The sequence below is a fragment of the Ornithodoros turicata genome, chromosome 1 (genome assembly GCF_037126465.1).
Source record: "Ornithodoros turicata isolate Travis chromosome 1, ASM3712646v1, whole genome shotgun sequence".
Lineage (NCBI taxonomy): Eukaryota > Metazoa > Arthropoda > Arachnida > Ixodida > Argasidae > Ornithodoros > Ornithodoros turicata.
In genome coordinates this window covers 67,580,578-67,604,882 of record NC_088201.1, presented here as the reverse complement: position 1 = coordinate 67,604,882, position 24,305 = coordinate 67,580,578, and the positions used below count along the sequence as shown (strand labels likewise).

The following is a 24,305-nucleotide window of genomic DNA, read 5'->3' as shown; positions in this document are numbered from 1 at the left end:
CTTTGGAAACTGCATTTAATATATGTTGTCGACACATATCTTGTACACAACTCAACACATGAGTAAAGCAATATCCAGCCTATAGGCTGCCTATGCACAACACACAATAGACAGAACATAAATAAGAAGAAACCAATATGTAGCATATAAGCAGCCTATGTACAACACACAACAGAAAGAACATAAATAAGAAAACAATATGTTGCTTATAGGCAGCCTATGCATGACACACAACAGACATAACAGACATAAAAAGTCGATACATAGTCTTGAGAGTTTGTATTGATAATTGGCAATAAAAATTCAATATTGTTAGGTAAAAAAGCGAGACAGGTGTAGCCAATGGAGGTAAGGTTCTTTATAAGCAGCCGGAAAGGATGGAGGCCGAGACCAGAATGAATTGGGCGCGGTCTCGCGCGATGATCAGAGCGATGGGGATGATTGGGATCGGTGATCTTCCTCCTCACAATATCAATATGTAGGCGATATAATACGTATAAAATACATATGATGCTAATAGAAAAATAGCAATCATCCACGGGCATCCTTAGAGCCTACTGTGCTTTAAGGGACCCTCTGATTCCGCTGTGTTCTCGCTCCGTGCTCTGGCATCCTATAGCCTAGTGTGCATCAAGGGACCCTGTTTTCGCGCTGCACTCTCATTCCGTTCTTAGGCATCCCCAGAGCCTAGTGTGCCTTAAGGGACCCTCTTGTTCCGCTGTGTTCTCGCTCCACCTTCGGGCATCCCTAGAGCCTAGTGCGCTTCAAGGGAACCTCTTCTTCCACTGTGCTCTCCCTCGGTCCTCGGGCATACCTAGAGCATAATGCGCTTCAAGAGACCCTCTTTTCCCGCTGTACTATCGCTCCACCCTCGGGCATCGCTAAAGCCTAGTGTGCTTCAAGGGACTCTCCTATTCTGATGTGTTCTCCTTCTGTCCTCGGAAATGCATAAAGACTCTCTGCATAAACATAGCGTAGTGCGCTTGAAGGGATCGTTCTTTCCCGGTGCACTCTCGATTCACGCTCGGACATACCTACAGCCTAGTGCGCTTCAAGAGATCATCTTTTTCCGCTGCACTCTCACTCCACGCTCGGACATACCTAGAGCCTCGTGTGCTTCAACGGACCCCCTTATTCGGACGCTTGTAAAAATCAGATACAACGGGCTCCTGGCTTCCGGCCACAGCGTACGGCTCCAGTGGGTACCCAGTCACGTCGGGCTGTCCGGAAATACCCGTGCCTACATTGCTGCGAAACGTGCCCATACCACGGCTGCCTTGAGTCTCAGCATCCCGCTTTCAATGTCAGCCTGCCTGCTCCAAATACGTCGCTTGCGCTCTCGCTGTGTCCGAGATTTCATAGAACGTGCCATCTCACCCAATACATTTCTGCACTCTATCGACCCAAAAATGCAATACGTCCCTCCCCCAAACATCACGAGGAGGGAGGCGTCTGTTATCCACCGTCTGCGGTTAAGCGTGGCTCGAACGCCAACACGGCTCTTCCAACTCAGCACGCTTGACACCCCTACATGTGCAGCCTGCTCTACCGAGGGCAACACTTCCCACCTACTCCTCCACTGTCGCCTGTTCGCCGCTCCCCGTGCCACTCTGATGGAGCGGCTAGCTGCCCTAGGGCTGAGGGAGGTCTCGCTGGCAACGCTACTCTGCCCTCTGCAACGCCCCATTCAGTGGCGCGTCGGAAGGGAACTCGTACGCATCCTTACTGACACAGGGCTCGCGTTGAGCCTGTGACTGCGCCCCTTTTCTTTCGCTCCTTTCGTTTTGTTTTTCTTTTTCTTCCTTTTATTTTTCCTTTATAAGCGGGAATAGCGAGTCGGCTTCTGGAGCCAGGCTAACCTTTCCCCTGTTTCGTTCTTGTTGTTTTTTGTAACAAACCTATATCCCCCCCCCCCTTATTCCACTGTGTTCCGCCATTATCTCGCGGCGTAAAGCCCCGAATTATTATCAATCCGCTGTGTCCTCGCTTCGCCCTCTGTCATCCCTAGAGCCTAGTGTGCATCAGCGGAGCCTCTTATTCCACTTTGTTCTCACTCCGCCCTCGGGTATCCCTATAGCCTGAGGGACCCTCTTCTTCCACTGTATTCTCGCTCCACCCTCAGGCATACCTAGAGCCTAGTGCGCTTCAAGGGACCCTCTTTTGCCACTGCACGCTCGCTGCACCCACTGGAATTCCTAGAGCCTAGTGCGCTTTAACGAACCCTCTTATTCTCTTGTGTTCTCGCTCCGCCCTCGAGAATCCTTAGAGCCTAGTGCGCTTCCAGGGACCCTCTTCTTCCGTTGTGCTTCCGCTCCGCCATCGGGCACCCCAAGCTCCTAGTGCGCACCAAGCAGGGCTCGAAGCCGTTATCTTTTGGGGTTCGGTTCAAGTTCCGGTTCAAAGTTATCGGTTCGGTTCGGGTTCGGGTTCAGCGCAAAATAACGGTTTGAACCAATATTCATCGGTTCGAACCAGTTTACGTATGCTATGCTAATCAGTGTACCACATGTGAGAGGTTGGGTTCTGGCGATCGCTTGCTCCTCCTTTCTTCCTCTTACTCCCTCGCCTCTACACTTCATAGCTACAAAGAACCACGCATTTCTCTGCAGATAATCCTTTACTGTACCTAAAAGTGATGGGAAATGGTGTACAGCAAACCATTTAACTCCAGTGCAAAAAGCTTTCGCCAGTTTCTAAAGAAAAAGAGAGGTCGCGTCTCTTAGTTCGGCGTCTAGCTGGTGCCAGACCTAGACGGTCTGCAGTCTGCACGATGCTCTGGACCACACGCCAACCTCTTTCCCGTTGTCGCTAGGTGCCCGCATTGCTTGTGGATGTCACTGTGAACTATTAAAATTTAAAGAGTGACATTAAACGTTAGGTTTGTAGAGGAGGTGGTGTCCCTGTACATGAGTCCCGACCGCGGATGATGGTATGCCACGGAGAGGCGATGAGGGTGGCCCATCTTCGTGGCCGAGCTGACGAGCGGGTGCTCCAGGTGCTTGTCCATCCTCGTCGTTGTCCAAAGTCCGCCACATCACGCCCCCCCCCCCCAGACGCGGAGCGGCGATAAATCGGAAGAAACCCACGAGTTCACTGGAGGAGGACAGCGAAGGCGACCGTGGATGACGTGCACGCTTGAACAGGTGCATGGTACGGCACACGCTGGTGATCAATCACAGCTAGTGATGAACGGCAACAACGATCCGTCAGCCAGAGACGAGTGGGAAAGAGTGAGACGCGGTCTGTGTCGTGGTCCTGGGGTGCCGTGACCGGCACGGGAGCCGAAGCTCCGAGAGTCCCAGGTTGGGTGAGTGAGGCGAGGCTGTGCGAGCCGTGGTGAGATGCCGAGACGCCGGCTAAAAGGTGCCGTGGTGTCGGCTGCCGCGACTGCCGCGACCGGCAGGTGAGTGCAAGGCTCGAGTGTCGCGGCGGCAGTGAAAGAGCGTCCTGGTGCGGCAGGAGTGAAGGCGGATCCAGCTGTGAAGCGCATGTGTGCCGGAGGGATGTGCTTCGCAATATGGCGTCTGCTGTACAGATGTGGTCTTGCCGAGCAGAGGAAGCCTTTGGAAATGTGACCAGGTCGTGGCGTGTGAATGAGCCGGTTCGAAGAAGTCGAGTCGCAGTTGAATGGTCGGGCCGTCGCGTGAACGCAGGGCGTCGTTGGGTTGGGAGGCTTCAAGAATGGGATGCTCAGCACCGTGCCGGTGAAGCTGTTGCACAATTTGGGATGGTTGAAGAGGCCGAATTACGCCGAACTTGGTGTTCATAGTTCGGGTCACCAAATGTCCCTCTACATGAGTCTCGACCGGCGATGATGGTATGCCACGGAGAGGCGATGACGGTGGCCCATCTTCGTGGCCGCGCCGGTGGAACTGAGGAGTGGGTGCTCCAGGCGCTTGTCCATCCTCGTCGTTGTCCTGTTGTCCTGTTAAAGGCAGGTAAGGTAAAATCCACGTCGCCTTCACACTGCGACGCTGAATGAAAGGAAGCAACCGAGGCAACAATGCGAAGTGTAGCTGTCTTGTAGCACATCTTTTTTTTTTAACACCTCGAGTCACAAAAATGTACGTGGATACCGTGAACCTTTTGGAGGTGAGGCTGTAGGAGGTGCATTGACTCACCACTTCATGGGTTTTCAATTTGATATATCCGCTCTATGAATTCGGCAAGATTCCGAGCGATGCAGGGAGCTGGTGGGAAGCAGTCGAGTGGGAAGGTATAAGCATTTTTACCGTCTGCCGAACCGGTGACCGCATCATATCTTTTCGGTTCAGTTCCAGTTCGTTCAAGGGGAGAGAAAAAACGTTTACGGTTCGGTTCGGCAAAAAAATGACGTTTTTTGTTTTGCGGTGTTCGGTTACGGTTCAGTTCCGGTTTCGTCCCCTGGCACCAAGGGACCTGTAGAGGAGGCGGAGTTCCTCATGCTGAGTCCCGATCGATGATGATGGTATGCCACGGGGAGGCGATGACGGTGGCCTATCTCCATGGTCGCGCCTGTGGAACTGAGAAGCGGGTGCTCCAGGCGCGTGTCGATCCTCGTCGTGGTCCACCTGCGCCATATTACTCCCACCGTCAGACAGCTGTGTTCTCGCTCCATCCTGAGGCATCCCTGCAGCCTAGAGTGTGGTTCAAAGAACCCTCTTTTTCCCCTGCACTCTTCCTTCGTCCTGGGGCATCGCCGGAGTCTAGTGCGCTTCATAGGACCCTCTTTTTCCGCTGTGTTCTCGCTCCACCCTCCGGTATCCCTAGATCTGCGCTTCGAGCGGTCCCCTCTTTAGTTCTCGAAGCACACTCTGCCCCAGCGCCTTTCCCTTCCGTTCTATCCACTCAAGGTGCGCTGAACCACCATTTAGCACCCCTTCAAGTGTCCCGAGTGAGCTTCAAGCAGAGCGGACAATTGTGGTGACGTTTTCGGCTTTGAGAAATACACCGTTTGGTTAAAACAACATCGAATTTCACTCCTAGAATACAGCGGTTACAATGCAACTTTCCCTTTGCACGTGCACATTTTATACAACTTCTGCGGTAGAAGGTATTTATGGCCCTTTCTCATGAATTCATTCCCTGTGTTCCTGTTGAATCTGCGCAGCAGAGGGTAAATCCGTTCAACGTTTCGCACATATTTGTCTATGATAGGCATGTATGTAGTGCATGTATCTGTGTGCATGCGTATAATGGTGCGTGATATTTCTGCTACGGTGCCTGAATGATACACTGTTGTCAGTGACACAGTGAAACATAGGATTTAGTATTCTAATTCTCCTTCTGCGGCCTTAAGCGAGATTCTATTTGATGAGATATCTTTACATGCTACGTTGTGCTCCAAATCAGCATGTTCTGTGGCGTCATTGTAAATGCACCGGCCCGATACTCCAAAGATGAATTTTAATCAAGCAGTGGCGTATAAATTTGTACGTTGACAACTACGTAGACAGAGTTTTTCACCGATTCCACGCTGTCCTTCAGTTCCCTGTGCGTCCTGCTGAAGAACTTTCACATCGTTATGCACATACCTCTCTCCGTTCCATCTCGCTACATGGCTGTTACCAGTTACGCGTTTCACGTGACTCGAGTTTCCGCGCAGTGCTAAATCAAGATAAAAATGGTGAACCTTGTTTGCAGACCAGAAAGACGTATCTCAGCTTGGCGGTCGTTCTTTTGGCGCTCGTGTGGTACCTGGAGCTGCACTGCCGTGAGGGCTGGATCAAGCTCTGGCTGTGGCAGTCGGACGTCGAAAGGGAGTTCTGCCTTGTGGAGACGCCGCCAAAGGTGCAGAATGCCTTCATGCCACCCGTGGATTGTAGTATATGCAAAGGCCTCTCGCAAGTGGAACGGCGTCAGAAACTGACACCACAGGAGTTTCAACAAAGGTGGGATGAGAAGTTTGCACTGGTGATAAAGTCAGAAATTACTAGAGTCAATAAGATGATGCATGATGTAAAACCCCAAGACTAGCGAACACGAAGGGACAGACACAACCACGAAGTCTCAATTAGATCAATAAGATGAAGCACGAAGAAAGCAAGCTACTGAACGGGCAACGGGAAAACCATGCTTAACTTTAACTATGCGTCTATTGTAATGCGTGACGAACGACGATCGAAAGGTGGATAGAACGACTACTGACGTCTTGTGTTAGTACTTTCTTGGGGCTGCTGAGAGTCATCTGTTTGTATCTGTACTTCCTCAACCACAAGAGATCTTGCTCACAGCTACGCACACGGTCAAAAATTAAGCAGTGTGCTAATTGTGCGTTGTCTGTTTTTGCGGCGTCACAATGCAGTATATTGAATGAGTATGGCTCAGCGAGCCCATATGATGACCTTTTACGATGAAGAGTCATCGGTTGACTAGAGGTTGGCCAAATTAGGGTGGTAATGATCCGCATGACTTTCACAGTTTCGTCTTCGCTGTTTTGACGACTTCCATACAAAACGCCCGTTGCTTACAACGCGCCACAAAATCGTCTTTTTGTCACTAGCTGCAAGACGACAGAGGGGGAGCATTGCGGGAGCTCATATTAGGGACTACTGTTTCCACGCATACCGTGTTCGGGCGTCTAGGGTAAATGAGCATGGTGTAAATGACCGCATGCATTCATTATGCGTCCCGTTAAATGCATCCCATCGAAGACATCGTGCTTGGACAGCTGACTAACGTGTCATCTCTTGTGACGAATCCAAGTTGACCTTGCAGTCGTACATGTTCTGTGTCTTCATCTGGAGAGAACATGGGATTCAGTTAGTGCGTACATCATCCTAGAGTATCGTCGTTGTCGGCAGTGCGTATTGTAGTGTGGCGCGGCATGATGTTAGGTTTGCACACGCTTTTCCATGAGAATGAGGGTCAGTGAATAACCAGAAACATGGTGGTGTGCACCTGTAATGACATGTCCGACGAAATAGGGGTGCAGCGGAACATCTGTTCATGCATGACGACAAGCGTCCTCATCGGGCCGCTATTAGCAAGGAGCGCCTGCAAAGTGAGGACATCTCTTCCGATTTACGTCCCATTGAGCATGATTGGTTCGCACTCGGAAGACGCTTTCCACAGCGTTATACACCTTCTAGGACTATCTTGGAGCTCTGAACAGCACTGGTGCAAGAGTGAAACTCCATACCCGAAGAAATGTTTCATGATCATTAGCCCAGTATGCCCTCGTATACTTGTACTCCATGCGTGGGTGTCGCGGGCGAAAACACACAGCATATTGAGAGATTTCTTCGCTGTAAAACATGTGCGCTGTGGATTCTATGTCGATCTCCACAGGCACTTAGCTGCGGGAAGCAGTTTCTCTGTCCTTATTTATTTATTTTCCCACTAATGCGGAGCCGCCTTTCTTATCTTTTTTCTTTTTCTTCCAGTTTAAGGTTTAGTTCAATATACTGCATGATCAACAAGATTCTCGCTACAGCATGAGTGGTGAAGCAGCCTGCACTGCTATTGTCCTTAATTTAAAGCATGAATGTACTTTTCTCTTCAAAATTAAACTACAACGGGAATTACCAGATTGTACCAGTTTCAACAGACTGGAATGAGGGAGAGCGCTCGAGCGCTCTGTACAGATTAGTAGGTTGCTCATGCACTACAGGGCTTCGATTTGATTGCATTGGGAATGAAAGAAAAATTTGGAGATGTTATTCCACTCAAGACTGGCTACTCCAAAACGCGTTTGTGGGTGCAACAATAGAGCCAGAGAAAAGAGAAAAACAAACAAACAAACAGGGAGAGGAGAGGGAGAGGGAGAGGAACGGTGCTACGAAGAGCAGTATAATCTATTTGACTTCAAGGGGCAAACTCGATGGTGCTTATACTATGTCTCCCTTGGAACTAATCACTTTTGTGAAAGCTACTCCAGCCTTTCATGGGTGGTTCCTGAAGCCTCCATTGACCCTCCGTTATCGATGATGTCCCATCATTCCTTGTTGAAGCGTATACGAAGAGGGGACTTGTAGATCACATGAACAAAATACAGAAACCGACACTGAGGATTTTTGTTTAAGTGTAATTGATACAAGCTTTCACGTGGAGGTTCTTCAGGAGGTCACGCTTCTTCACCTGAAGAAGCCTGAACCGATGTAGTGATACAAGCTTTCACGTGGAGGTCCACGCTTCTTCACTGAAGAAGCGTAGACCTCCTGAAGAACCTCCTCCTGAACCTGAAGATCTCCTGAACCTGAAGAAGCGTGGACCTCCACGCGAAAGCTTGTATCAATTAAACTTAAACAAAAATCTTCGGTGTGGGTTTCCGTATCATTCCTTGTTGTAAGAAGGGATTGGTTAGCTTCGTAATTTTCTGACAATGATGATGTCTCAAAAGTTAACGGTCTTTAGAAGGTGTTATTGTGCATGGCGATAAGCTTACGGTGGTTACTTTGCGATTAAGCAGGTTGGAGGACAACATTTAACTGAAAAAATTGTAGCCCAGTACTAAACGTTTTTCTTAGATTTTACTGCACTTTCCACTTACCAGAAACTGACTTACCCTGAGGAAAAGGCAGCCGAAGCTCTTTGGCTGCGCGTGATGTATGAATTTATAGCCCAAACGTCGCTATACCAGCACTGCACTCTCAGAAATATGGGTAGAGTGGTTACACCTTTTGGGGGTAACTGACCTGCTACATATGTTGTTCCTCAAAGGTTCTAAAGTTGCACCCCATGCAAGGGTTACCACTTGAAGCAGGTAACAATGCCACCTATAGAATGGTGTAATAATAATAATGATAATTGGGCGCTTTATGTCGCAAGACAACTGCGATCATGAGCGACGCCACAGTAGTTGGGTCTGTGGATTACTTTGACCACTTGAGGATTCTTTGTCGAAATCTCGGCACACGGTACACCACATTCAAAGGGACGGTCTCGTACAGCCGGAGCGATTCCGAAGCCGAACTCAGCCAAAACCGTCTTCAGGAGTACTGTAAACATGCAACCGTCAAAGTTTCGTTCAGCATAACCAAGTCATTTTTGAGGAATTTGTCGAAACGTGCCGTAATAGCAGACGACGAAACCTGCGCGTCACTCTCATGCAACGTCACGCGTGACGTCGGCTTGCGGGTACGTCACCGCTCATAGCAATTGAACCTGCAGTTGAACCTGAACCTGAATTGAACCTGACCTTGCATTCAGTCGTCCCTTTCAGGGTGTCAAACCGAAACGTTTTTCGTTGCGGTTTTCGTTCCGGTTCTATCATAAACGGTCCGGTACCGGTTCTGCTCCGGAGCAAAAAAAAATACGGGTCATACCGGTTTTAACCGGTTCCGCTTCTGGTGGGCATATTTATTCCCAGAAAAAAAAATCAATCTTGCAAACTGTAAAACCGTTTATTCCGCATACATGGTATTTAATATGAATAGGCAGCTGTGAAATTTGTAGTTCCTGGCTCCTGTAGGTCTGTTCAAATAGGCTTTCTCCTTTCTTGAAGCGCATCATATAGACGGACTTGTTTGTCGTGATGTCATACGTAAAGTACTTTCTTGCTGGATTGGTGCGATCGTGTCGCATCCGAATGTCTCTTGCTGCTTCCGAGCCAGCAGGCACCACCGCACGAGTACGACGCAAATCGAGGAACACCTTCACTCACAACCGCGCTCGACGGCTCCGTTTCGTTTTCCTCGTGTCCTGTCCACAAAAGAGGCATTGCTTCGCACGCGCTTGCCCTCGGGGATACATAAATGTATTCAACTTCGCTGCTCTCAAACAAGGGACGCGTTGCGCGACATTACCGACAGATAATCTGTTATGCAGCCCCCTTGGGGGCTGTTTAGTTGAGGAGAGTTTGGGCGGATGAAATTAAAACGAACACTACGGCACATCGGTAGAGAGTCACAACCGGTCACACGTACCTCTAAGCCTTTGTGCGCGAACGATAAAACGTTACAAAGGAAGCATAATGGTCATGGTATACCGGCATACATTCCATCGTAACCGTAACCTTCGTAAAGTATCCATGACATGACTTCAGAGCACACGACCTCAGTTTCATTCACCTATTCGTAGTCCAAACCAGCGTAGTTTTTTGTGGACTTGAAACCGTTAAATAATTTTTTCGGTTTCCCTCCTGGGCGAAAAAAACGTATACAGTTTCGATTCCGTTCCGGTTCGCACCAAAATAGCGCTTTTTTTTTTCGGTTTTCCGTTCTGGTTTTCGGTTCGCTCCGACACCCTGGTCCCTTTTGCTCTCGAAATGGGGACACTCAGACATATGTGTCCGCGAGCGGAAAATGTAGCCCGTGCATTGACTGGGTCACCGATAATGTGGGACATAATCGGATACGTGGAAACTAAGTCACGTGTTTTCTTCCTGCGAGTATTTATAGCGATTTTTAAATAAACATGCACTCTTTCTCTATGTACGGCGTCAGCGACACTTCATTTCGAAACATGACCAGTGTGAAAGGGGGGTTATTGAAGCGCGCGTAATATATTTTTGGTCGGAGCTGTAATGCGACCGCGCACGCCGATGGTCGACGACTTGAGATTTGTGGGTAGGATTGTCCTTCGACTTTTAACTTGTCTCTGAGGATTAACATAGTTGCTCTAAACCACCATGTGGCCACTGCTTAGAATGTGCGTTTTTCGCCTGAGAACTGAAGGAAAATGCACGAGAATTACCGCTGTCCCCAGTCACTTCTGAAAGTCGTCTGCTCACGTCAGTGCACTAGCGCGCGCAAAAGCAGGCGATTTCTGTATCCCATCACGGACTTTCCCGCTGGGCGACGTAGCCGTTCTTATTGTTGTCAACACAGCTCGCTGCAATCAATTTAATATTCGGTTATTTAATAAGCGAATAAACCTTGACTTACCATGACTTACCATGACCAAAAACCATGACTTACCTTGAGTACAGGGCTAATTTTCCTTAGTTTATGAGCCTTTACTATTCTTCTGTGTCCTACAGGTATGCATATTCCGGCGTGCCACTGGTGATAACGGATGCTGCACACAACTGGACAGCGCTGGAAACGTTTTCACTGACATTCTTTAGAAACCTTTATGAAGGCGCAGCAACAACTAGTTCGTCGAAGCATTACTGCCAGTTCTTCCCGTACAAGACAGAATTCAAGAACTTGTACGATGTATTCAATATGAGTCCCGAACGTGCCAAAAGTCCCTGGTACATTGGCTGGTACGTGCGGTTCCACGTTAGTGCAAAGTTGTGCAACTTGCTTGTCTACGTTAAATGCACGTATATACGTTAAATACACGATGCATACATTAAATGCACGATATCTTTTCAAGGAGCAACTGCAATCCTAGTGTGGCAGACATCCTTCGTAAGCACTACCAGAGGCCCTATTTCCTGCCGGACCATTCGGAGGGGTCAACACTAGACTGGATCTTCATGGGGAGCCCTGGCTATGGTGCCCACATGCATGTGAGTAGTGAGAGCTCAAGAGCCCAGCAATTGCAGTGATATTTATTTCGTTAAGAGCCAACGCGTCGCTTCCAGATCGACCATGTAGGCAAGCCTTCTTGGCAGGCACAAATTCGGGGGCGGAAGCAATGGAACTTGGAACCGGTACCGGAATGCTACGCTGACTGTCACAATCTGCAAGTCGTTGTTGATCCAGGAGAAATCAGTTAGTAACGACATTGTTCCTTCACCTATAGTATGGTGGGCTCGAAATACGGGTGTGCCAATCGGCAAGTTTTTCAGGTACCCGAAAATGAAGGATGCTCCAGGGACGCTGAAGTCCGCGATAGGGCCGCGCTCTGGCGGATTTTCCTAAGTCACGTGATGTTCCACTGCAGTTTGCCCAAGAGCGCTGGTGTGCGAATGTCAGTGCTTGGGATGCGATACGGACAAACAAGGACACGAGTCACTCGTTATCAGTTGTTTTGTTGCAGGTATCACCGCGGCTGGCCTTCACTGCTTTTTTATTTGTTTGCTTTTGAACTGAGGCAGCACGACGAAACAAGAAACTCTATACAGCAATCTATCAAGCATTAACACAGTACCATATGACGACAGTGGCATGTCTTGCGACTTATGACTTACGGCAAGAGAGACAGGTTTCATACGAAACGCCGCAAAACTGTGACAAAGATTCTCAGCAGGTGAAGATAGGCGAATCGACGATACTTTCGTGTCGCTCGTATACTATCACAAACTGACGAACAAAATCTGTTGTGGCCCTTAGTACACTGCGAAACCACAACAGGAACCATTCTGCTGTCTACTGATCTCACTCTATGTTAGAAATGTTAGAAATATTTTCACCAGTGGAATATTATTTCACGAGAACCCCTTCATTTTACGTCTGTCGAAGCAAGAAGTAGACGAGATAGCGTTTTTTTTTTACTTATTTATTTTCTTCTCCACCGAACTTGGGAATCAAAGCATGTACACGCCCACGCGCTTTACTGATAAGATGACGAACGAACATCCACAGCATGGCATGTGTTATCACATCGAGACGTTCAGGTGCGTGCCATTAGGCACACCCGTCTGCCGTTGTCACGTGACGACTTCGACGTACTGTCCTCTAATTGACAACCATCAATGCAAGCAGAAGGAACAGTTGCCGCTGAAGAAAGCTTCGACATCAAAAATGTTTTATTGGTTACACTGAGACACAGGTGGAGACTTAGTTTTCCTTTGTAGTTCGTGGCGAATCCGCATGGTTCGCTGCGAGCGACGACTCGATCTATCCTTCATTTGAGGGACCCCACTTCCCCATGCATTGGATAGGCCGATTGGCACACCCGTATTTCTAGCCCACCATACCTATAGTAACTTCGAAGATTTCGCGAAATTTCGCGAACCGGGCATAGACTCCAGCAATAAATGAAAAAACAGAGGTCATGGCTTTATGAAAAGGTTGTAAGGGAAATCGCAGGGGAAATCAGGGGAAATCGCAAGGGAAATCGCACTTGTCGTTCAGAACAACCGCAACTTTATTTAAATGGTGGTTAGTGGGGAGGTCATCGTTTAGAACACACTCAGCGAAAACCCGAAAGTAAGTGCCTACACTTGCGTCCAGGGTCGATGAGAGAAATTACAAGCCACGGGGACGAGTCCTGCCCGGGTCCTCTTTTTACGTCTCGATAACACTGCCTTAGTGCTTCTGGTTTATATGATTGCGTGTGTCCGTCAAGTCACAGTGAACCACATGTATCGGCTTAGTTCCTGGTACTAGCAACCGTCGTGCCTTGAGTCGGACGGTCCCCTGAAGAGGCCCAGGTACCATAGAAATCTTAAGGGGAGAGGCTAGAAGGAAAGCTGGGGAGGAGGACCGGAGGAGAGCAAAGCACTTGAACGGGGCTCTTCCTTCTCTCAATGTATGCGCTCGGAGGCAGCCATATTGAATCAGCCGAGGAAACGTCGTATATTTCCAGCCCGTGAAAGCAGCCACATTTCCAAAAACTGTTGCAACACTTGCTCGGTCCTCTGCTTCCGTCGGCTACATATTTTGTCAGTGTACGCCCTATCCAGGCTTGTAGTCAAGGCTGGTTGAGGCAGCGGCGGAGACGGCGTCCCCATGTGGCGTCCGTGTCGTGTCTGTTTCTTCGTGTGTGTGTGTGTGTGTGTGTATATGTGTTTTCGTATATCATACGGTTTCATGGGTTCTGGCGGTGTGTGACTGTTCCAAAAACATTTTTGGCGTTATGTTTGCTGTATGCTTACTGGATTCCTTTCTTTGCATGCGCCGCGGCAACAGTAGTTTTTTTCAATATGGCGCTCCCCTCGCCCGTACGTCCCAGTTTTGGAGGTTTCCTTCTAGCATACTCCTTAAGATTTCTATGCCAGGTACCGAGGCTCCATCCCCGGCTGCTCTCCCTTCTCGCCGGTCCTGCATGCGTCATGCACAAAAGCGAAGAGGGTTGATGGCGACTTAAACGGTATAGCCAGAAAATTTATGCTTTAAGCAAAGCTTGATTTCTGTTCACAAGGAACATGGGAGCAGTGCGAGGTAATGCCAGAATATAGAGCATGCAGTGTTAGAAATTATGCTGAGCAGCGTTCTAGCTTATAAGCACGATTTCGCCACCCACTCGGCTGTCCCATCTCCCAGAGAGTGCCCTTTCTCTAAATATGTTTCTCTCTCCCCCATGTACACGGTGCGCTTTACATATTACGTCCCTTTATGGAAAATAACCACGTGCAGGTATTTTCTTTATTTCTGTACACGTTATAATTATGTTGCGATATTTGATGTTCATAACACTGTGCACACAAAGGGGCGTCTTTGCTGCTGTCGAAGGATGAGCATGAACTGTCCTGGAGCTAGTTTAACTGCACTATTAAGAAATGAAGTTTACTAACCTATGGAAAAATATCTTGTATAAAACAGCCTTCTCAGAAAGGTTGAGTTGAAATGATAAGAACCGAAAAAAAATGAAGAAATAGGCACTCATTACTAGAGCCGGCTACTCCAGATCACTTCGGAAAACACAAATGGCTATCTACAATAAAAGCAATGAGTGACAAAGACACTCAATCAGTCACTCACACACACTGTCAACACATCCAGCCGAGCTAAGGAACCTTGTAGAGATTGTCTGTGCTGCTGATATTGTGGACAGGATAATAAGATATGTTCAGTGTCCTCAACAGTCCCACAGGTGCCACAGTTAGGTGTTCTCAGAAAGGTGTTTTCATTACACGCAATGTTTACATGTAAAGTTAAGGTTGACACGGCTACAGTGTGTGAGCAATACAGCAGCTAGGAAGGAAGTCGATGAGTTGTCCAACAGACAGAAACCCCAGCGGCAACCCATAACGCGACAGAAGGGTCAGAAATTGATTTCGCCTTGTCCCCCTGTCTGTCTCCAGAAGGATAGTGATCCTGATGTCTCATGAGTGAATCCAAAGTTGAATGGCTGCTGCCTGAAGCTGAAGATTGGAACCAATACGAAAGGTCGAGTGGAAGATATGTGCGAGCTGTACTAAAGGCCAGCTGCTGACGTGCAAATCCTCAGGACAGTCTACAACAGGTTGCCATGGTCGGTGAGGGCGCATCGCTAAATATGAGGCTATGTGACGCAACATTCCATGATGTATCGTGGCCGGTATACGTTATCGGGTGCCGGGGCTCTTGATGCCGTGGAGAGGCATCGTCTGATGCCGGGTCGCGAATTGTCGCCGCCTGGCAAACCCCAGTGACGGCTCAGCGTCGCCCCACAGAAGACAGTACTGCTATCTTGAGCTAGAATGAATGGCGTGCTGAACGGCGACTGAAACCGGGTCATGACGATGGGCCTGCCGATAGGTGGCTACCAAGGGCTCGGCTCGCTGCCGCTTCTTGCGCCCTCACGCCCACGTGACCCCATGTGCTAAGAGCACCTGGGAGCGCCAGGGAGTTCCCGCGATGGGCGAAATTGAAGCAGTCCATGGCAGATACGGGGGGAGAGAAAAAAATGTGGACGTGCGGATACGTAACGCTTCGCAGATATGATTACGACGGACGGACGAGTTCGCGTTTGGAATGTTGTGGTAAAGGCAGCCTCTCAATGCGTTCCAAGAAAAGGTCACTCGGCTTATCTTCCGTTTTGGGACGTGGTGGAAGGTTGCTAAAATTTTGGCTGCAGGATTTTTTTACACCCCAGTGTTGTACAGCTTCGTCCAAACTTAACTTGAACACGGCGCCGGCCTGCGGAGCTAGAGTCACTGTACCCGGGGGAAGAGTATCGCATTCGCTTTCCCCGTGCCGCCGCCTTGCTCATTCGCCGAGGCGCGTCACGTGGTGTGTTTTCCTCCTCTTTGCTTCCAACCTCCCGCCGGGTCTACGGGGAACGCAATAGCTGGGACGCATGTGCGCGTATGTTCGTGTGCCGTTCTTGGTTTTTTGTACGTGAAATGGATCTCAGAGAGCTGAGGAACTACGAACAACCATGGATGGATGTTGGAAGGGAGTTGCCTCAGGACAGAAGCCGCCGATATTTCGAACAGAGACTGTTCTTCTTCTGGGCAGTCTCTGTTCGAAATATCGGCGGCTTCTGTCCTGAGGCAACTCCCTTCCTACATCACTACCGGTTCGCTGGATTTCTACCCATCTATGTCTGGATGTTGTGCTGCAACAGGACAGAGTCAGTCAAAGCATTTTTCTACATTCCGACGGGCAAAAGTGACGAGACGCGTAGGTCGGCACAGAACCTGCCGTAAGAACTTCGCGCCTACGAATAACATACGTTTGAGCGAGGTAAATTTCGTGGCGTGTTTATTTTTCATTGCAGAACCTTTGCACACAGTATTGAATAACAGTTCAACTGTGCGTAGAACAGCCGGGCGTATCAAAGTAGTGCTTGTTGGATCTTCCCATTGCGTTCCCTGTCCTGCGGTGCTAACAAAACGCCACTATCAGGACCACTTCACACGCGACGACTTCGAGGACAAGGATATTCGAAAGAAGTTGAAGTGGACGGCAGTCCCAAACAGTTTTGCATACCGGACACCTACGAGGCTGAGGAAGGCTCCTATCCCCCGTTCTTCGCACGCAGTTCTACGAGGAGTCACCAAAAGACTTGCACACTGAAGTTGATGACAACATAGTGTAAGATCAAGGGGCAGTGGAGGATGGTAATGCGTCGAAATATATGTAGATATGCACTATGAGAATGAGAACTATTGAAACTTATGAAAACCATTCCTAAATATTGAGTTATGGAAACTATTCCTAAATATTGAGCTGTAATTGTGAGTGAATCAACTTTGCAGAGGAAGACAACACCGTCACAAATTTCTGTGACCGGAGCATCGAGGAATATGCACAGGAAAAACCTGCAGACAAGTCATGTGATGGTCCCCTCGACGAGGTCGCAGTCTTAAAAGAAACAAGCAAAGCCTGACACGGAATGTAGTGACTTGAAGCTCACGGTCTACTCCTCATGGAAGATCAACTGCTTGCGTTGGAGCGGGGGATTGGAAGAACAACCCACAGCACTTTACATGCGCGTGAAAAAACGTTGGCATTCACATAGCCATTGAACGTGTGAAATAGAAATTTAATTGCGAAGAGATGAGAATAAAACTGGTGGAGGTTATTTATGTCAATCTGAAGCTGCACACACGAGCACTATAGTTTTATATCCACAAAACAAGTGAACTGAAAGAAAAAAAATACTCATCTATAGAGCGCAAACGAGACTCGACGATGCCTTTTAGAGGCGAACACGCGCCAACGTAATTCGTCTGTTAGCTACAGAATAGAACAAACTATACTGTAGTGACGCTCGTGCCCTGTTTCATTAAGTATTAGCCGAGTCCCACCACTGGAAGTCACAAAATGTTTGGTGCACAGCCGCGAAATCAACGCGATGTAACACTGACTACAGCTATCCTAACACACGATCCGCGGCGGCTTGGAAGCAATATGGCTGCCGCAGCAGACGACGCGGAGCGGTTGCGGTACTCTTCCCCCGGTACAGTGACTCTATGCGGAGCAAGAGGGACGACACCCTGGCGGCTCTAACTGGAATTATCGGGAGAGAGCGTTGAGGGCTGTACTCGCATCACGGGGGTTGCCATCTGAGAACTGGTGCTCCGCTTTGAATGGGCAATGATAGGAGACGCAAAGCTTCAGCTTGTTTGTAGTGATTACGTGACCTTGTGCCACCTGATATCACTGATCGCTGTGAAGCATCAGTTGCCTCAAAACTGCCGTTCCCTTGCTATTAACTGCGCGGGAGAAGCTCTGCGCGTTCAAGGGCTACAAGACAATTTCACTCTCATAACAAACCCGAGTTATTCTTGAAGCAGCATGGAAGTGGTAATGGACAGTGAATATGTGAATAATGCGAGCGAGTAACCACATTGTGATCCACATTTTGTCGCATGGAAAATTCCATTCTTACGACGTTCTACAAGGTGTTCTTTACCGTAAATTATTTCGCCGTATAGCAAGCTGCTCATTCTCGTTGTTGTTGTTTGAAGAAATAAAGGGTAGAAGGGAAGAAAAATAAAGGGTAGCACTCATAAAAGCGCCGACTACTCCACATTATTTAGTTAACATGTTTAACTTCTTCGTTAGCACACAGCGACACAAGGAGAATCACTGGGAGAATGGAACAAGCTCGTCAACTGGCTGGCCACCGCGAACATATGATACAACGTGGCGCGGAATCCGGTGCTTTAAGTAACGATCTTTTCCAGCGTAATGCATTTACGTGTATTATTATTACATTGCTTTCATTCTATTGCTTAATTCCCATCAATGTGACGCCACTACAGCAATATGACGCATGCCAATGACATGGGTGCTAACGGCGCGGACAATCACTGATCAGATGGCGAAGATTTCAATCGCCCGCAGTAATGTCCAGAACAGACTGGAACGATGGGCAGATAACAAATATCCACGTAAACGTCAGCGCCCGTTCGAAGCGGAGCACCAGTTCTCAGACGGGCACCACCGTGATGCGAGTAGAACAGCCCTCGACGCTCTCTCCCGATAATTCCAGTTAGAGCCGCTAGGGTGTCGTTCCTCTTGCTCCGCAGGCCGGCGCCGTGTTCAAGTTAAGTTTGGACGAAGCTGTACAACCCAACATAATTGCGCTTATCGCATAATGCAGTGATTGCACAATGTATAAAGTTTTGGGCGCGACAGACTGACCATCGTGATTCACGCTCTCAAAGTCACACAAATCCTTCTATACTCATGCTGAAAATTGTTTTTAATCGCCATTTCCGAAAACAGCGACATGTACTAATAGATGCAGAGTATTTGGAAAATGAATAAGCCAATTCTTGACATGAAATTATGAAAGCTGAAGAATATCTCCTTATTTACCTCATAACATGTAATCGCGTCGTTTGACAAGCAAAAGTCGCGGTGTATTATGTATTCGTCGCGAACATCGTACTAGAAGTAGTGGAAGGTGACATCCTGTTTGGACAGAAAGTCACATCCGGTAGGGACACTCTGTCTATTTTATGCCTTCGTCGTACAAGCAATGGTTTTTTATTACGATTTCAGAACAGGGTTTATGCACTATGTCACTGCTCTCCCCCTTTCCCAGCTTTACGCGATGCAACAAGCTTTCTATTGAAGAATGTGAACACCAATACACAAAAATGATGCTGGACTTTTATTTCACAGCAGATATACGAGGGGTGTTCAAGTCAAACCGGGACTTTCATTTTTCGCAAAAGTAAAATGAACTTACAGGCGAGAAATTAGTTTTATTTTTCAACGTAATCTGCAGCTGCACTAATGCACTTGTTCCCAACGTTTCACAAGGGCTTGGATGCCAGCAGCGTAGAAATCATCCCTACCGGCGCAGCAGCATCCATGGTCGGACCGCATTCTCGACCTCGTCGTCGCAGCTGAAGTGGCGGCCCACAAGGAACGCCTTCAGTGGCCCGGAGTAAATGAAATTCGGTCGGGGCGAGGTCTGGACTGTAAGGGGGATGTGGCAGCAATTCTCAGCCAAGTTCCTCTAAGGTGCGTGTCGTGAGATGCGAGGTATGCGGGCGTGCATTGTCCTGTAGGAGGAGGACTCCTTTGGTGATGAGGCGCGGCCGCTTTTGCTTCAGCACCTTATGCACATCCCTGAGAACCTGGCAGTATTATGCAGTTATGCACTATTGATGGCGGTACCACTGGGCGTAAAATCAACATGAACAACGCCAGCCTTGTCCCAGAAAACCGTGGCCATGACCTTACCCACAACTTCGGAACTTCTTGGGAGCTGGCGAGCCCGGATGCTTCCACTGTTTTGATGCGCGTTTAGACTCATGAATGAAATGGTGCACCCACGTTTCATCGTACATGATGATCCGACTAGAACGGCTGTCCTTCAGTGTCGAAACGGTACCTTAGCTCTTGGGAGACTTCCAGTCTTCTCTGCCGGTCAAACACGGAGAGCTGCCTCGTGACCCAACGGGCAGTAACTTTCCAAAACTGGAGGTGTTCATGAATGATAGTGTTCAACGTTCCCACAGTAAGGTCCGTCTTTCGAGCCAGTTCGAGATATGTTATCCGTTGTTCCTTGAGGATCAGGCGCTCCACAAGTTGGATGATCTCAGGAACTCTGATATTGGGCTCTGAGCCGCCTCGGCCGGGATCGTCCTTATCTGAAGTACGGTCGTCTCGGAACCGTTTGCATCACTCAAGCGCTTTGCTGCGGCCAAGTGTATCGTGGCCATACTGAGCCTGAGGTCTTCTGTGAATTTCAGATGACTTGACGTCTTCATTCATGAGAAACTTCATGACAATTCGCTGTTCGATGTGCGCACTCACCTCGTTGTCGGCCATCTTCTCCAGCACATGTCTTCTGTTTTGCACAAACTTTGGGCCACCCCGTGGTGAACGCGTAGTACTGTCGCGTGTGAAAATCACGAACAAGAAGTAGCGCGAGCCATTTGTACACTCAGGAGACAGAAAGTCCCCGTTTGACTTGAACACCCCTCGTATAATCAGAATGAATCAGCTGGACTAGAAAGCATGGTAATAAAGGGGAAAACAAAAAGAGTTCCAGCAGACGAGACTCTTCCTACTGGATGAAGTGAGCGTTTCTCAAAACAAGGGCGCACTCTCACCGCAGCAGCTCTCAGTGTTCCCTCCATGCTGAGCAGTGACCTGTACTTTGTTTTCATGGACGCCACCACAGAACAGCCAAGTTCGCAAAGTACATCATGACGAATAAAAGAGAGAGGGAGAGAGAACTTTATGACTTTACTGGCTTAGGAGCAGGTATCCTCCTACCAAGGCCGTCCAAATTTTGGAAGATAGCTTGAGCAGAACCAGTAACCCCAAACGGGGTCAAGTCCGGGCCACTCTACGAACCCTGCTGAACCTGCGGTGATCCTCCTGGTGCTGGATGTCACTATGTGTTAAAATGTAAGGTACCCTTTAATGCTGGCATGGCATCCCGAGACTGGGAGGTAACCCGGGTTCGAATCTGGGCAGATGCTGTGCTGTCTGAGGCTGGGCAGAGTTGCCTATGAAGTCGGTCCAGAACGCTCCCCGACAGCCACCCAAGCAACATGTGCCGCCAGACAGGCAGGCAGATGGCTCCGAAGTAGCCACCTTTTATGCTACGCAGACAGTGTATACCGTCCTGTTTTGATACAGCATTCAGGGTTACCCCCGTAATCTCAGGGGGTCACTAATATTTATCACTTTCAGAAAGACATCGTCTCGCTGTTATCAAGTATCATGATACATACCGAGCGCCGCTGCTATTTTCTTCATCTTCGTTCTTACGGAAAATATTTGTGTGTCCGCTGCAAACGAAGCTGTTCCATAATTTATAGTCTTTTTCTTCAGAAATTCGAACACCAGTAGTGTTGTCTGACTGCCGGCACTTTCACGCGTTCAGCTGATGAATATTCGGGGACCAAGAACGCTGTAATATTTATTTTATTGCACATTTTATATTGTCGTTCTTACTTCCAACTTTAGCGACGCTCTTCCATTGCTTGCTATTGAATACTGGCATTCAACAAGCTAGTTATATATATAAATAAATTTTATTACCCTGATCTGATGGTGTGTACAATAAAAACGGTGCGAGATGTACACATACAGGCTGTACGGGCTAAAACAGGCAGTGGGTTTCCGAAACACACTTCCTTCAATTCATACATGGAGTTTCATTTCTTGAAACTAGCCAGCAATAAGCAGTAGTTATGATGTGACTGTGAACAGCAGGCACATTATCGCCGAGTTCTTTCCACTTGTGCGTACTCTAGGTTAGGGGTCTGGTTAAACGTCTGGTGGCTTATCGTTAAGGGATAACAAGTGGAGATAATGTCGTACGCTTTAATGTAATCTATATCGCATCAAATACGTTGCGGTGTACTACATATGATCGCCATATTTGATGAGGCAATCGTGTGTAAAGTACTGCGCGGTCCTATACGTTTGTCAGCCGGTCAGTGTCCGAAGCGACGAGGGTTTATCTGACCCCTGATTAGACCGTCAAGAACTGTTTGTCCGCACACTTGGTGCGCTTCCCTACTTATCCCGGCCACTTACCGGCCTAATAAAACGCGAACGAATACGCATCACAAACCATGACCAGGGGGCTTAATCGCTTCATCGTCGTTACAGTCGTTACAAGCTAACGAGTGGCGGGAAATTCAAAAAGGTGGGCACGTGACACATTGCGCGTGACGTGTACAACGGCCTTCACGTATCGCGCGAAGAGCGCCCTGCACGTGTTTTACCACGTGGCCACCTTTTTAAATTTCCCGCCCGCCTTTTTGAATTTCCCGCCACTCGTTAGCTTGTAACGACCGTAACGACGATGAAGCGATTAAGCCCCCTGGTTCGATAATTCTTGCACTGCGCACGAGTCCGACCTGTGCCCTAACCTGTGAGTCACTGAGGGAAACGGTTTCTGAAAACTGTGTGAAATGTGAAAATATAATATCAAACGATTTGTTGCTGCTGATTTCTCTATGGAAACCGGGCTGTCTCGGTCATACTGTGAGGTCCTGTAGTGGCCCTTCCCTTACCTTCGATAGACAATCCTGACATACTTGTGCCTGGACGCGGCCCTTATGCGAGTGCCGATTTCGAATGCGAAGAAACAAGTACGGTTAGATTGCAAGGAATAGCCATTCTAGTTCGTCTAACCAAATCTACCCGTACTTTACAATCACTGATTTATCGAGGCCTCCTCACCAAATCCCTCCAATGTTTGGCGTCAGGTTGTGGATTCGATTCCGGCTGAGGACGCTATCAGCTTTTCGGCGGGGAATAAGTTGTACAAGTTGCCTATATAGATTGTGCACGCGCAGCGAGCGAACGCCCAACGCATTGCCAATGCTACTGGAAGGGTTCCTCAAAGCGCAAGGATCCCTCAGGGCTGAGCGAGAATACGGCGCTATGCAGAGACCGACCACTGTTGCATCACTTATGATCATTGTTGTATCACGACATAAAGCAACAGATTATCAATTGCAAGAGAGAGAGACATAACCTCAAGCAGCAAGCAACGACCTTGTGCTGAGCAAGAGCTCGTGATGCCCTGATAACCCATCCATCGACACCATCGGCACTGTTCCGTTTCTTGGACGGCGCGGTACGACCCTCTGCATTTCACGGAAAGGGCATGTGATACGAAACAGAAGAGTATTTCGGATCCCCATAAAAATCCTTCCGCAAGGCGTGCAGCGAGCTTCAGCGCATCCATGTAAACAATCGCACGTGGCTGGGTGCCACGGGGGCGACCAAGCGTTCCCATGCATTGGATAGGCCGGTTATCACACCAGTCATTCTAGCTCACAATAGTACCGCTCTACTAGGGTTTCCATGACGATAGGGATGTTGCCTAAAAACGATTTTGAAAGATGAAAATAATTATAGTAATTTGAAAGATGGTCAACGGTCTAATCGTTTGACGGGCAGATGTGTTCCTTGTGGGAGAGAGAAAACTATTTTGGAAAAATTGTAACCTGAGATGAGGCTCCACTTGCGACGGCAGTCGATGAACTGGTACACAACGGGTTAAACGACCCGATACGTCCGAATGTCACTCGTGAATATATGTACTACCTTCCTTATACTACTACGCCTCCAATGCGAGTGAGAAAAAAAATAGAATATTCCACACAAAATGGAGAGCGCTAACACATTGAGTGATTGATTGACTGATTGATTGACGGGCGGACGGACCGACCGACCGACCGACCGAGTCAGTGTGTGCGTGTGTGTGCACGAGGGTTCCTTGACATTGACCAGTTGTTATTGCAAAACAAATTTCGAAGACCGATCAAAATATTCTTTCTTGTTCTCTACAGTTGTGGTGGATTCCAACCTGTGGTACCACAAGACACTCATCATTGGGGACGAGTTGAGCATTGCCATCGGGTCAGAATACGACTAATCCTTCACAGCCTGACTCAAGCAAGCGCAGCAACAGTGTCGCCTGCGGTCGAGGATACAGTTCCGATGCTCCAGGCAACCATGTCTTGACTTCAAGCTTTTACTTTCTTGCCATAGTTTAAACTGAAAAAATAAACATTAGAACCTTGGTTTGCATTGCAGTGTCTTCATTGAACCAAATTCACCAAATCTGAAGCAAATTTGAAAATTGGAAAAACTTTTGGCGCCATAGAACTTCGATCACTATTGTGAAAGGGCTCATTATTTAATTCTCCACATCACCAACAATAATGGTGTTGTGATGTTAGACGTAAGGTTTGTCTGCCTGTATGTATGGCTACATGCTGCACGTGCCGCAGGGTAGGGCTGTAGATAATTTCGATCATATGGGGTTCTTTTGACGTGCGCCGAAAATCTCCGACACACGGGGCTGGAAGCAATGTTTACCTCCCCCACATTGCTACCGTCCTCGGCCGGGATCGAACCCGCGATCTCGAGCTCAGCAAACTAGCACTGGGGTAGAGTATC

The 24,305-nt window shown here is 48.4% G+C and overlaps 1 protein-coding gene across 1 annotated transcript; it reads left to right on the top strand.

Annotated features, from left to right (window-relative positions):
* Window positions 1-5,536: 5,536 nt before the first annotated feature.
* On the top strand, window positions 5,537-23,933 carry LOC135365957 (bifunctional arginine demethylase and lysyl-hydroxylase JMJD6-like). Its single transcript, XM_064598639.1, has 6 exons — window positions 5,537-5,563; window positions 5,623-5,870; window positions 10,901-11,128; window positions 11,242-11,377; window positions 11,453-11,582; window positions 23,693-23,933. The coding sequence occupies exons 1-6, from the start codon at window positions 5,537-5,539 to the stop codon at window positions 23,776-23,778; spliced, it is 855 nt and encodes a 284-aa protein (XP_064454709.1). The 3' UTR covers window positions 23,779-23,933.
* The last annotated feature ends 372 nt before the right edge of the window (window positions 23,934-24,305 follow it).

Bases quoted from the DNA above. Each gene is read 5' to 3' on its own strand.
- LOC135365957 (XM_064598639.1), top strand. From the start codon at position 5,537: ATGGCTGTTACCAGTTACGCGTTTCAC. The intron at 5,564-5,622 runs GTGACTCGAGTT...CCTTGTTTGCAG, and splicing joins TTACCAGTTACGCGTTTCAC to ACCAGAAAGACGTATCTCAG. The intron at 11,378-11,452 runs GTGAGTAGTGAG...CGTCGCTTCCAG, and splicing joins GCTATGGTGCCCACATGCAT to ATCGACCATGTAGGCAAGCC.